Source organism: Thunnus albacares, chromosome 11 (assembly GCF_914725855.1).
Source record: "Thunnus albacares chromosome 11, fThuAlb1.1, whole genome shotgun sequence".
Taxonomy (NCBI): Eukaryota; Metazoa; Chordata; class Actinopteri; order Scombriformes; family Scombridae; genus Thunnus; species Thunnus albacares.
Window position 1 is genome coordinate 27,129,323 of NC_058116.1, and position 13,721 is coordinate 27,143,043.

A 13,721-nucleotide genomic window follows, 5' to 3' on the forward strand; every position below is an offset into this window, starting at 1 on the left:
ACCCCTTCTGTGGCGGGATTAACAGATTTAACCCAGCCCTGCTAGCAGCCATAATCTGCCACATTTATGATATTACATTTTCAACTGTGAATCAGGTCAACTCATCTAATCCCTCTCTCTCTCTCTCTCTCTCTCTCTCTCTCTCTCTCTCTCTCTCTCTCTCTCTCTCACTCACGTACACTGCTCCGCCCCCCTGTAGCCTCATGCCACGCTACAAAAGCGATCAGAAAACCAACTGTGACCAATAAAGCCTCATTTCCTGTTCCGAATCAAATGGAAACATGATTGAAAATACAGAATAAATTCCATACAGATTAAGGCTGTGGATTGTGATAAAAGATTTCATAAACATAAATACTTATAATCCACATGTTTGGGGGTTTTTTTGTATTTTTTTGTTAATGGTTTTGCTTAATCTGTACTTAAATCATTTCTGGGTGGAAGTGGACGGATATTTTATATATTTTACATATATTTTAGGAAGGGAAAATGCAATTCACTAATTTTACACTCAGCAAAACAATGCAACACTATGCAGCAATTAGCTGAATAATCAATTAGTCAATCAAAAGAGAATTAATCTACAACGATTTTGACAATCGATTAATCTTTGAAGTATTTTCCAGGTAAAAAGAACAAACATTTCACTGTTTTCTAATGTTTTATAGATAAAAGTGTTCATTAATGAATCACCAGTTGCACTCGTAGCTGGTTATTGTATGTTTATGGGCCTCGTGTAAAAAACACTCAATAGATTTGCTCTTAAATGTCACGTATGAGGTTTAAGTGAATTTGTGATGTTCACCAGTTTTCTCGTACTTAGATTTTTTTCTTACGTGTGAAAGACGAGTCTGTCTTCCTCCACAGGGAAACCAACACTAACTTGACTTGAATTAGTGTTGTGTGTACGTCTTCATTAAAATTAATTTGGAGTTTAAAGAGTTAGATTAAAGTAAATATATAACTAAGACAAACTTAAAGCAAAATGAATATTAATTTCTGTTCATCATGGCTGCCAATTTACTTATATTTTTTGATGTTTATTATATTTTGGTGCAGCGACCTCTACATTTCAGTAGCATTTGCAGGTGTCTCAGGGTCTTTCTGCAGCTCTCTGTCCAACATCTTGTGCTGACAGTGTAACATCACCTACTGTAGGATACAATATTCTTTCCTCTCATATCTCTGTGACTGTCACATGACCATCTCTCATATTAGTCATAGAGCGATTTCCTTTAGAAAAATGTTTTTCAGTAGCTAACTTCATGTCAGACGGTCTGTGGTGTTCAAAAATGTCAATGAAACTAATCCACTAACCAACTAATTAACTAACCAACAAACTGAGCGGAACAGGTCGCCTTCTGTGGCAATTTTAGGGGGCGTTGATTATGCTAATGATCAAATCTCACAAACGTTCACTTCCTCATGAACAGGTAACATTCATCAGGCTGAAACCAGCGATTTATGTCAAGTTTGTGCAGTTATGAGAGTTTGTTGAATCCGACTTGCAACACTCGTACCAGTAAACCTCTCTGAAAAAAGAAAGAGAGATGTAGGATAAGTTTACGAAAATGTTCTTGCATGAGGCCCAACATGTGGCACTTGTTATTTGTGGGGTAGTTAACAATAAATTCCCTTTTCATTTTAAGGAAACCTCTCTTTTTAGTCGATGTCACATGGTTAATTGTGTAGTGAACTGTGACCCTGAAGTGCACCTGTATTAAAGCTGTATAAGAATGTGTTTGAACTCTTCCCGTTTCATTTTGACAGGTCTGTTCCCTGATGTAGGAGGCGGCTATTTTCTGCCGAGGCTCCGGGGAAAGTTGGGACTGTTTCTGGCCTTGACAGGCTTCCGTCTCAAAGGGCGTGACGTGCAGAGAGCTGGAGTCGCTACTCACTTTGTAGAGTCTAAGAAGGTACGATACCTTAAAGTAATAGATAAACTCGCACTGCACTGCTGAGCAAACCACACAAAGAGGATTTTTACCAATTCATTGTTATCTAAACCACTCTTCAGTCCATACATGGTGATAGTGATGCTGCAAGGACGAGTGCAGGACAGGAGCATGGTGGGGAGGGGGTGTTAAAGCTCCACTGGAAAGCTGGATGCTGAGTCACTGGGTGTTGTTCATAGATGCCGACATACACTGGCTGGTCCAGAGGCAGGTGGTGTTTGTCTTTGTGTTGGCGTGAGGTCGACACAGCAGTGGGCGGCACAGGGTGTTTAGACTATAACCTTGACTTTCAGGACAGATGACCAGTGGGGTGGATTTAGGTTATTTTTACAATTTTTTTTTATGACCAAAGACGAGGCTGGAAAAACATCTTACCTCAATGGAAATGAAAGAAAAGTCAGATTGTTTTCAAATCACTGAGCTCTCAATCTACCCATTGGCTCAATAGAAATAAAGGGAGAATAATGTTTATAATGAAAGAATCTCTGCTTTGGTCATAAATTAGAATTATTATCTGTCTGTTTGTTAAAGATAAAATGAAATGTCACCTTTTTTATACGCTTGTAGGAACAACCCGACTGCAGGGACTTAAGGTTGGCTACAGCAGTGCATTCATGTGGTATTTTCTCACTGAATCAAGCCTGTAAGACCAATTAAAAACAGTTTTGGAGGGTTAGGGCCAGAGCCAGGGTTAAGGTTAGGGCCAGGGTAAGGGTTAGGGCATCAGGGCGTCAGGGTTAGGGCTTGGGTGAGGGTTAGGGCCAGGGCCAGGGTTAGGGTTAGGGCTTGGGTTAGGGTTAGGAGATCTAGGGTTAGAGATCTGCTGTCATGATTTCCCTCTAACTGGTTAAAATCTGCACAAAAATTCACCAAAAAAAAGAAATTCTCAATCCAGTAACCTCCTCTTCAGATATTTCTTTTTCTAGTGAGGACCAAAAGGGAAAGATTCAGCCTTTTTATAATAATAAAACTGAATCTGGGTTAGAGTCTTGAAGAATCAATAGTCGACCACAGAGAATCAAAACTTCTCCTCCAATAGATCCCAGACCTGGAGAAGGAGCTGGTGGACTTGAAGTCTCCCTCCGCTGACGACGTCTCCAGAGTTTTAGACTCCTTCCAGAACAAGGTTAGAAACCGAGGCTGCCGTTAAACATGACTCAACATTCAACGAGTTGCTATTCAGAGATCTGTTTCCCTGTGAATGTCTGAGTCTTTGTTTTTTTCAGTGTTGATCGTTATGTTTTCTGTCCACAGAGCAGTCTGGATTCTGACAAGCCTTTTATCTTGGACAAGCACGTATCTGATATCGACAGGTAGGTTTTGAATCTCTGCATCTCCGACCATAAACATCCATCTGATTGGTGCATCAGGAAAGCTGGTAAACAGCTTGTTACGTAAAGGTACCCTTTGGAGTTTCTGACCTCTAGTAGCACTATGGAGCAGTTTTCTTATTTTGCACATATACACACATATGTGCCTGCTGTTCCAGTGATCTAAAGGAGGTAATAATGCACCAACAGACTCAGCAATATGTCAGCAAAGACATGGAAGAAGAAGATTGCAAGCTAGTAAACAAAATATCTGCTTTGCAAATGTTTGTTGAGGAATGAAATGCATTTAACACTTTTGTTAGACCTCAAGGATACACACAGTGCATCCATTTGTTTACAAGAAAACTCCACCGAGCGCCTTTTAAACTGGACCTAACTAAAAAAGCCCAGTACAACAGCAGACAGTGAAAGTAATGAGAATTAGATTTCTGAATAAACTTAACTAAATTAAAGTGAATAGAGGTAACCTACTGAAAACTTGAACCCGTGTCGTCCTTTCTCTCCCCTCAGGCTGTTCAGCTCCGGCAGTGTGGAGGGCATCATGCAGAACCTGAAGGCCGACGGCTCCGAGTTCGCTAAGAAACAAGCTGAGGTACGATCTTGACCTGCGGCTCAGTCGGAAACCGATGACAAAACTTTTATTTCACTTTTATTGTCCTCATAGAGTTCTTGTACGTTCCAGAGTATCTGCAGGTCTGGAAAATACTTTAAAGCATTGACATCAGTTTCCTTTTTGTGACCAACTTTTTAGTATTTTTTAAATTCAGTTTCCTAAAAAAAAAAAAGTCTTAGAAGATATTAAAAAGACTTCAATATTTACAAAAATCTTTTCTCTTCCTTGTCGTCGACAGTAACATTAGTTATAAAATGTTTTTGTTTGCTGTTGCGGGCTGTCAGCAGACGTCTCTAAACTAAAAGCACGGTTGTTTAGACAGAAGATTGTGCTGCAGGAAGCTGTTAAATCCTTTTTTGTGGAGATTTCAGTCAGCATCATCACAACACAAACACCGTCAGTGCTCATAGATACCGTAACTAGGAAGCTCATCCACTTATGATGAGCGAGTGTCGATTTTTTAATCAGTTAAACAGTTATCTGCCGCTTATCCAGGCATTAACTTAATTAATTATATCATTAGTAATTATTGTTATACACTGTTGGGAAGTACTGGGATGTAATGATAAATAATTCCAGGTCATATCATCCCTTCTGGTTTCCATCATGCGTTCATGTTTCAGCCAGTATGATGGTGAAACAAATAGCTTTCTATGTGGTATTAAAAAGGTCTTGAAATGTCTTAAATTTAACTTTATGAACGCTGTCATTTCCTGTTTCCAGTCTGATGAATCCCACTGACAGTGTTAGAATGGATCCAGTGTATTATATGGCTTTAACAGTATATGTTAGTAATTAGTAGTTAGCTCAGTTTAAGCACTTAATGAGGTTAGTCTTGTGCCTCGTTGGCTTGACCAAAATCCCTCCTGTGAGACTTAAGAGCTCAGCAGACCATGGCGGCTTCAATAAAACTAAATTTTAGTGTCTTAGACTCTTTTCATAATTCTCATAATTGTGTTTTAACCTAATGTCGACCTGGATGGTCCAATGAGATCAGACCCTCCCTCACGTATGCCACCCGTCTCCTCATCGTTTCATTGTCTTCATTGTTCATTTCCAGAATCAGTTGTCCGCTCTTAAAGTGACTGATAATCACCTGATTATTTAACATGTGTTAAAGTATACAGTAGTCCACATTTAAACCGTTTTAACATGACTTGGCTGCTTTCATCCTGATCAGTTCAACAAACATTTAAGCAATTCCAGTTTTCTTTCCAACCATAAAAATCTGAATTACAGCCAGCGAGGGTCGGCTCAGGGATCAAATATTTATAATAAACCCACTTCCTCAGTTACTACTCCGCCACAGACTCGCTGTCCTGCACATTAAAAATGCATAACCGTCTTACACATTGCACTGCTTATGTTTTTCTGTTGGATATTTAGCAACAAAATGTATCCGTAAGCAAAAAACAGAAGAAAAAACTGAGCATTTCAAAACCATCTCTCTGTTTGAAGGTTGAGTCAATTAAACAGTAAAAGTTCCTTGCGTCTCGTCTCTTGCAGACGCTGTCTAAGATGTCTCCCACGTCCCTGAAAATCACCTACAAGCAGCTGCAGGCAGGCGCCTCTCTGAGCCTGCCAGACGTGTTGGTGATGGAGTATCGACTGAGTCAAGCCTGCATGGTAAAAACCAAACAAATGATCAGCATGCATCAGGGTCTGTGTTCATTCTGGTATTTTAAGTTTCTTTCTCCTCATATAAGCAAAGGATGAAAAAGAAAGAGTGTTTTGATTTTCAATGAAAAATCCCAGAATGAAAAACAAAAAAGACTCAATTTTTTTGTCATTTGTACATCAAATAAGAAAAAACTGCAAGAAAATAAAACAGGAAAACAGTCGTTATTTAATTTGAACAATCTGTTCAGAGCCAAGTGACACCAACAAATAAGCTAACATGGAAGCTAACGGCTTGTATAATAATATCTTCGTAACAATATTCTGACTTGATTATTTCTGAGAACTACACATTGGTCCATGTTTTGCTGCCAGTTGAGTTTGGTAACGTTGATACTGCGTACGCGTGTTGCCACGAATGGAAGAAGAAGAAGAAGACAGTATTTCTGGTTTATTAGAGAGCGAAAAAGAAGCTGTTTTTTCAAAAGTATGAAAATTTCATTATTTAACTCACAAAAAACATTTAAGTTATATTTCTGCTATGTTTTAATTTGTTTTTTAAAAAAGGCTCTCTCTTTTTAATGTTTTGTTTCTTTTTATAAAAGGAAACTTAAAGGGGGAATATCATGACTTTTGTGATGGTCAAAGGTCCAAAACTTGAGGTGAACGTATGTAAAAAATGCTCCCTGAAAGTCAAAATCCAGGACTTCAGGCTGCTCTACTTCACCATCAAACTGACGTCAAATTGTTGGTGCACGCTCACAAACAACCGTCTGTTCGTAGTCCTTCTCGTTAAGGTTGTTTGATGTGTTGTTTTCGTTGCTCACTCACATATTTCAGATCAGATTTTGGCTTGAACATGTACGGATGTATTTGAGAAGTTTATATTTGAGCTTCCGGAGCCGCAGAGAGGTTCCATAGATAAGATAAGATAAGAAGATAACCAATCAGAACAGAGCGGGCATCAGGAGGCGGGGCCTTAAAGAGACAGGAGCTAAAACAGCCTGTTAGAGACAGAGGCTGAACTGAGGGGCTGCATAAAGGGCCAATATAAGACAAATAACTGTAACTGTAGGGCCCCAGAATATAAATATAGACCTGGAAATATGCATACATCCACTTTAAAATACCAAAAAATGCACAGACCCAACATCTTTAGTTTGTTATTTTCACTCATAATTTGAGGATTAATAAATTATTCTTCAAGCTGTTGCATTCTTTAACATATTAACTTGTATTCCTCAATAAGTAATGTAAGTATTATTTATCTTAATTAGCCACAACTGTGTTAGTTTAGCTGTGAAGACTTGTTAAAGTTAACTAATCTATATTGATGATCAATATGATGTCGTCTCATGAGATTTTTTTGTGTTGTTTTGCAGAGAGGCTGCGATTTCTACGAGGGAGTTCGAGCTGGTAAGTCACTGCAGTACGAGGGCAACGAGACTGGAATTTTTATCCCTCCTACTACAAAATGACCATAACATACAGTATACACACATCTGCAGGGAGCTTGTAGTCCAACTAGCATTGTTTTAAAGGTTAACAAAGCTCATAGATTAGTTCTTGCCCCTTTAGAGCTGAAGCTTGAAACCACCTCGTATTACCCGCCTGTCACATCATCTAATTCCCCTTTTATGTATTTGAATGTCTGTGTGTTGCCAGTGCTGGTTGACAAGGACCAGAGCCCCAAGTGGAATCCATCAACACTGGAAGGAGTGTCGGACCAGAGCGTGGAGCAGTGCTTCTCCTCGCTGGGAGGGAAGGACCTGACTTTCTGATGTCCTGCCAGCCAGCAGCTGCTTCCCACTTTCAAACACACACCACTGAGCCTTTCTCTAAACAGCTGCTTCCTGTCCCCACATCTCCATTATTTGTCAGTCATTCATGAGGACTGTAAGGCTGAGGATGAAGGAATATGAGGGAGACAGTTTGCTATTATACATCAATACACAGGTCAAATACTGGAATGGGTTGATTCTGTAGACGAATCAGGGTTGTAGGTGGAGGTAGAAGCCGCCGTCATTGCAGAAAAAATGTTTCTTTTAACACTACGTAAAGGATTTGACGTTTTGGGTGTTGGATGCGAAGAAATCTCATAGAAACGGTTATGTGTTGAAAAATATTGTCATCGTGTGCCGTTAAAATAAAAGTTATAAGCTAAAAATACTTTTCAATAACATTTAGTCCCGTTTTAACAGACGGCGAGACGCCTCCATTACATTCATTCTACTTCCATACATCTCCATTAAATCCTCATGTTTCAATCCGAGCCGCGTGTCGAGCGGTGACCGCCGAAGACCGAGCGATCTGTCCACAGTTCACTATTACTCTGTCGTCTGTCTCCCGAGTTTTATTGAACGGTTCATTTCTTCTAATTACAATCCAATAATACGCTAGCAAGCGATTCCCTGATGGGTTTAATGAGCTACTTCACACAACACCTTAACATCCAGACTCGGAGAGAAGGTTCAATTTATTTTCCCCAGCACCCTTTGTGTTATAACCAGTATCATACTGGTTGTTTTTAGTGGAACTTCCACATTCACACAGACCACCTTCATCTGTCGGACCTCGATTAAACATCTCTGCTTTCACTAGAGCTGCAACTAAAAAGCTGTCACATATGAGAAGCTGGAACCAGAAGAAGTTGGACATTTTTATTTGATTATCAAAATAGTTGCTTCTGTCGATTGATTGATTGTTGCGGCTCTAGCGGACACGTGTTCAGTTTCTCTCTGCCTGTGCAGTGACATAAATCAGCCGCCGGATTCGTTTTAAACACTTGTGTAAAATCCAGAATTGTTCCTCTGCAGCCGAGGAAAGGACGGTCTGATTAATGTTCGCAGCCAGAAATCCAACATGGTAGCAGCAGATAAAACACAGCTAGTGTAAACTTGTTCTGCAGTGCAAGAGGAGCCTTTTCTTACACGAGTCGTACTGTAACTGTTCTGCCGTGAACTCGAAGAATCAGTCGAACTGCGGCTTCGCATTAACATGAAGACATGAAGGGAGAAAATGATCTCACCACTGAGTGCTTTATTACATTTCCTGTTGGTTTGTTGATCTGACACTGATCAATATCATCTGAATTATCTGCAGCGTTGCCCTAATATCGATCATAAATCTCTTTCTTTCTTTTTAATGGCATTTGTAGTTTCTTTTTCCATGTCAAATTGTTCCAAAGCAACACTCCCACTCACATTAGATTTAGAAGAATATCAGTATTTTATATCCACTATGCATTAACATGACCTTTTATGAATTAAATATGGTGTAAGCAGTTTGAAATGTGTGTGATATATTGTGTGTTTTTTTTTACATTTTCACCGCTTTGACAGTAGGGAACCTTGTGAAATCTCCTGCGCAAACATTAGTTCTCAATGGCTGCATTATTTATGAGGCAGCCGGAGTCGATGCTGGAACAGCTGGCAATAAAGACGGTTGGTAATGTAACATAAAATCTTGTGTGTTCTTGTTGAGTGAAGAAGCCGCTCGTACGTCTCATGTTCAGGCATAAAAAGAGCCGCAGTTGTGGACGGCAGGATTTTTTTATGACCTGCTTGTAAAAGAATGACGGGGGTTGGTCGTAAAGTGTCTCAACTGCTGCTCAGATATGAAATCTAGAGAGTAGAAATGTTTATTTTAATTGCATGTTGGGTCATAAACTGCTCTGTGCAGCATTGACCCGGTTACCAATCACCAATCGCAACAAAATCAGATTTTTGAATCCTAATCTATGTAAAATATGGGATACCTTTTTATCTAAAGTATGTCTTTGCCTGCTTCACTTGCACAAACATTTCCAAACTTTTTAAAAAAAAAACTTTTTATAGTCTATTCATCAAACAACACGTACACAGTCTGACTCCTTCGGTCTTTTCACAGCGGCTCATTGAGCAGACATTGACCTCCACAAACTGTCGACAATAAACTAATATAAACATTGAGAGAAGAGTCTGAGTATTTCACCCCCGCGTCAAAGATAAAACCCTCATGGTTTATGGCGACCATTTGCTCTTCAAACAAACGCTGGCTGGCAGTCAGTTTTAAATCCTCTTGTTTGTCCTTCGTGTCGCTGAACTTTTAACCTGCGGTGCGTTCACTGACACAGGATGCAGCATATCCGTCTGTCTTGTTTGACAGTCTTTTTTTTTAAAGTAAATATTGTTGAGTGTCACCGACCTAACAATATCAGAAAACATCACACACGTTGTTTTTAATATCCTGATTTAGAAATTAATGATGATTTTAATGAGAGAAGGCGTAAATCTGATTTATTGGCATCATCAGTTTTTTACACACACTTGTAAGTACACTCGGCAGGTTAGGCTACATGAATAATGTACTATTGGAAAATGCAAAAAAAAAAAAAAAAAAAAAAGTCACTCATTTTACATTATTTTATGATGATATATTCACAGACTTGTATCATGTTACAGAGCTGCTTCCTGCAGGATATTTTTCACTCATTTTGCAGCAGAGAAATCACGAAAATAGTCAATTCAGCTGATCTTTTTCTGCTGCCCCGCTCTGGCTGATGGGTCACTTTGCTGTAGGGCTGCTACTAACCTTTATTTTCACTATCGATTAATCGTTTGGTCTATAAAACGTTACAATTTCCCGGAGTCAAAGGTGACGTCCTGAGATGTCTGTTTTTGTCCGACTAACAGTTCAAAACGGCAAATTTTTGGCATTTTTACTCGACTAATCGACTAATTGTTGCAGCTCAGAACCATGTGACCACCTGTATCAACGGCGCGCTCATATTTACCTGCCATAGGGAGTGCATTACTGGATCAGCTGACTTGGTTTCAGGCAAGTGGCGCAGCTTTGAATCATGGGATAAAGTCTGATTGTAAACATTTTTTGAATAAAGGATTAAACAGACGTCTTTTACCAAGCAGAATAGGATTTGATGTGCAGGAAAAGGAAAGAAAAAGTTTGATTCTCACTATTCTTCTGGCTGCCAAGAGACTCTTAAACATGTTTAAACCTTAAAGATCCCCTCCAGCCATGTTTTAGATCACATCTCCTCCTTCTCCCTCTTTGAAAAAACCCAGAATCTATGAATATGCATTTCAAAAGTTGAACTGCTGGACACAAGATGTCTCCTGCTTCTCAGTGTTTGTGCACTGGAGGCTTCAAGTAAGTTGAATATTAGACCACAGTTGGCTCCAAATTAGTTGTGATGTCACAAATCCTGCTCGTAGGTCCACGTCTTTAACTCAGATTCAAGGTGAGCACAGAGAAACTTTCCACTTTCAGCAAATGAATGTGAAAACAAACTCTGCACATACATCATTCTGCACAGTGAAGCACAAACATCCAAATGAAGTAACGAGAAGAAAAACACATTTTTAACTGGAGGGGACTTTAACACAGCAGCGCAACAACCTTCCAGACTCTGCAAAGGGAATGTTTTCTTATTGTGATGAATAAATCCCACAAAGGGTTGAGTCTGGCAGCATCTCCCATCTCTGTCCAAACAGCTCCCGCTATAAAATAATCTAAAATGTGTGACCTTTACAAGCTACAAATCACAGTTTCCAAAAGGAAGCATTGGCAGCCTTTCAGTCAGTGTTAAAAGCGTCAACTGGAAGACGAAGATGTCTGAATGAAGACAGGCGTTAACACAGGATCAGATTCTTAACTTGTTGTGCTGCAGGTGCAGCTTCATGGCTGTCTGAGGAAGGAAAATCCAATTCACTGCTTTTCTTTTAGACAACCACAAAACCTGATTATTGTTAAAAAAAAATAATAAAAAGAAAGAAAACAAAGGTCTCTTGTGAATTTGTAAACACAGATGATACCACAGTTTGTGTACTTAAAGGACTGGTTCGCAACTTTTAGTCAGGTGAACATAATGTACATCATATGAACACTGAATCATTCATTCTGTACATACTGACTAGATCCCCTTGCATGTATTTAAAAGTTTATCTGAAGCTTATATGAGGCTTCAGCAGCCTGAGTTGGTCAAATAAAGTGGATATCTTCCACAGTTAGAGCGTTTTTAGTAAGAAATTCCCCCTTAATGTCTCGACAGAGAGTGTTTTCCTGTTCAGCTGCACACAACAAAAAGAGGGAATTTGGCACTAAAAAGACTGGAAATTTGAAAGATGCCTTTATATGACTCATTTGGACGACTGAAGCCTCATATTAGCTCAAAAATACTTTTTTGCACAGAAGGAGGACTGTAGATTTCGTCCCCCATCACTTACACTGTAAATGCATTATAAAGGTCTAACGGTCAGTATGAACAGGAGGAATGATTACAGCAAGAAACACGTGTGTCAATGTTCAACTGGATACCTGACTGTTGTTTTAGGACAGACTTGAAAAACTGCGAACCAGCCCTTTAAACTTTTCTCGGTGGTGACATCACACTGGAAATGCAACAGTAAAGCCTGACATCAGCATTATGGCAGCATCCTTTTGATTTATCGCCTCGGAAACAGATTGCCATCACCCAGTTTAGAGTCTATATTCTAAATTACTTTTTTAAAAAAAAAGGTAAAACAACATGACACATCATCTTCCAGCATGTGAACCGTAAAGAAAAGAAATGCTCTCACTTCTCCGTCCAACCGAAACCAGTCAAATCCCAACACACTGTGAGACCAGTTTATCATTTTATCTTGAAGCAAAAACAAATGGCATCGGATTAAGAATTAGGAATACGTGGTGGTGGTGGTGGTGGTGGAGAGTAGTGTCATCTCTAATCTTTAATGTGTTGGCAGCATGTTTTGGGATTATTCTGTCCGCACAGATTAGTGCAGAAATTACGTTTTTAATGGCAACATCGTGTTTCTTATGAAAAAACTCTCAATGTTCGCTTGTAAACTGAGACTTTGAAACGTCTTTAACAGGGACTTTCTGTACTGCTTCGACTCCCCAGTACAAATATAATATATAATATATATTATGTTATCATCTACTGGCCATTTTTATGTCACTGTTATTAAAGAAGACCTGGGGAGAAGGCAAGTGGTGAGAATTACCCTGCCACTGTTTGTTTTTTTTATGGCTTATCGTTACCTTGGGTTGAAGTTTTCTGACTTTTATGGTTGATCTTTACAGTTATTTTGTAATTACTACAAAACTATTCACAGCTGTAATCGCTGCAGACAGCTGTGTGGCAGTTTAAGTGTCTCCTCATCGATGCTCCTCAGTGGAGCTTAGCGTGCAACGCCACTTGAAATTTTTTTGGGTAGATCCCAATGACATCAGTTACAGTACTTGTGCACAAATCTGACCTTGATTTTACTTCCGAGGCCTCGGCTCGTAGCTAAACTATCCGTCCGTCTAATGAACAAAGGACAGACCTTTATAATGTCCACTCTAATAGAAATCAGACAGTATAAAACAATAAATTGTATTGGGCTCATAGTAACATTCATTAAGGACTTGGGCGGTTGTGAATCCATATTCCAAATATATCTACTCTGTTTCCTGGGATGTATCGTGGCCCACTGTTATAGAGCAGCACCACACTATTTTAACAAGTCATATATATATATATACATATATATATAGACTGGATAGACTGGCTATATTTAATATAATGTATATAATAATGTATATAACTATACATTATACTGGATTGAGTTGAGATGTGTTTTGAGGTTTGCATATTAGTGCTTTTGTCCTCTGTATGGCAGATGGCAGTATTTCTCTTTTAAGCGTAATACAATGACACAATGTTGACAAAAAACTAGGCCTACAACATTTTAGCCAAAACCACGTGGGGTTTTTTTGTTTTGTTTGTTTTTTTTGTTTAAACTCCAGTTCTGTTGACGAGCCAAATCCTTTCCGAAAAAGTATGTCAATCCTTTCTCATGCCCTGGTTTCTTTGTGGCTGACAGACCAGCAGGCCTGATGTCAAAGTTGTGTTTACAGAATATCCTGGAGAGTGCAGGAAACATCATTTCCTGGACTTTCACTTTGAGGACCTGGCCCGTTGGATAGATGGATGGGTTGTGGTCGAGGCTGCCTAATGGTGTCTCTGCCACAGGATCTCCAGGGAAGCCATTAAGGGAGACCTGCAGCCCCGCGCCGCCTTTTGTCAGACCAGGAGGGGCTGAACAGCTGGGTGTGTTTCTGACCTGGCGATAACCAGCGAGAGATTTCAAGTTAGAGCCTTCTCCAAATGAAGGGGATCTATTAATAACTTCCTTAGTAAGAAGAGAGACTCTTGGCCAC

At 39.5% G+C, this 13,721-nt stretch overlaps 1 protein-coding gene across 1 annotated transcript in view; it reads left to right on the forward strand.

Moving 5' to 3' along the window:
* The window catches only part of hibch (3-hydroxyisobutyryl-CoA hydrolase), a 33,188-nt gene extending 23,264 nt beyond the window's left edge, over window positions 1-9,924 (forward strand). The window contains exons 8-14 of the mRNA XM_044365548.1: window positions 1,771-1,916; window positions 2,995-3,081; window positions 3,210-3,268; window positions 3,797-3,878; window positions 5,406-5,525; window positions 6,899-6,932; window positions 7,182-9,924. Of these exons, the coding sequence (XP_044221483.1) occupies window positions 1,771-1,916; window positions 2,995-3,081; window positions 3,210-3,268; window positions 3,797-3,878; window positions 5,406-5,525; window positions 6,899-6,932; window positions 7,182-7,297 (644 nt within the window). The 3' untranslated portion in view covers window positions 7,298-9,924. The remainder of the gene's footprint in view (window positions 1-1,770; window positions 1,917-2,994; window positions 3,082-3,209; window positions 3,269-3,796; window positions 3,879-5,405; window positions 5,526-6,898; window positions 6,933-7,181) is intronic.
* The last annotated feature ends 3,797 nt before the right edge of the window (window positions 9,925-13,721 follow it).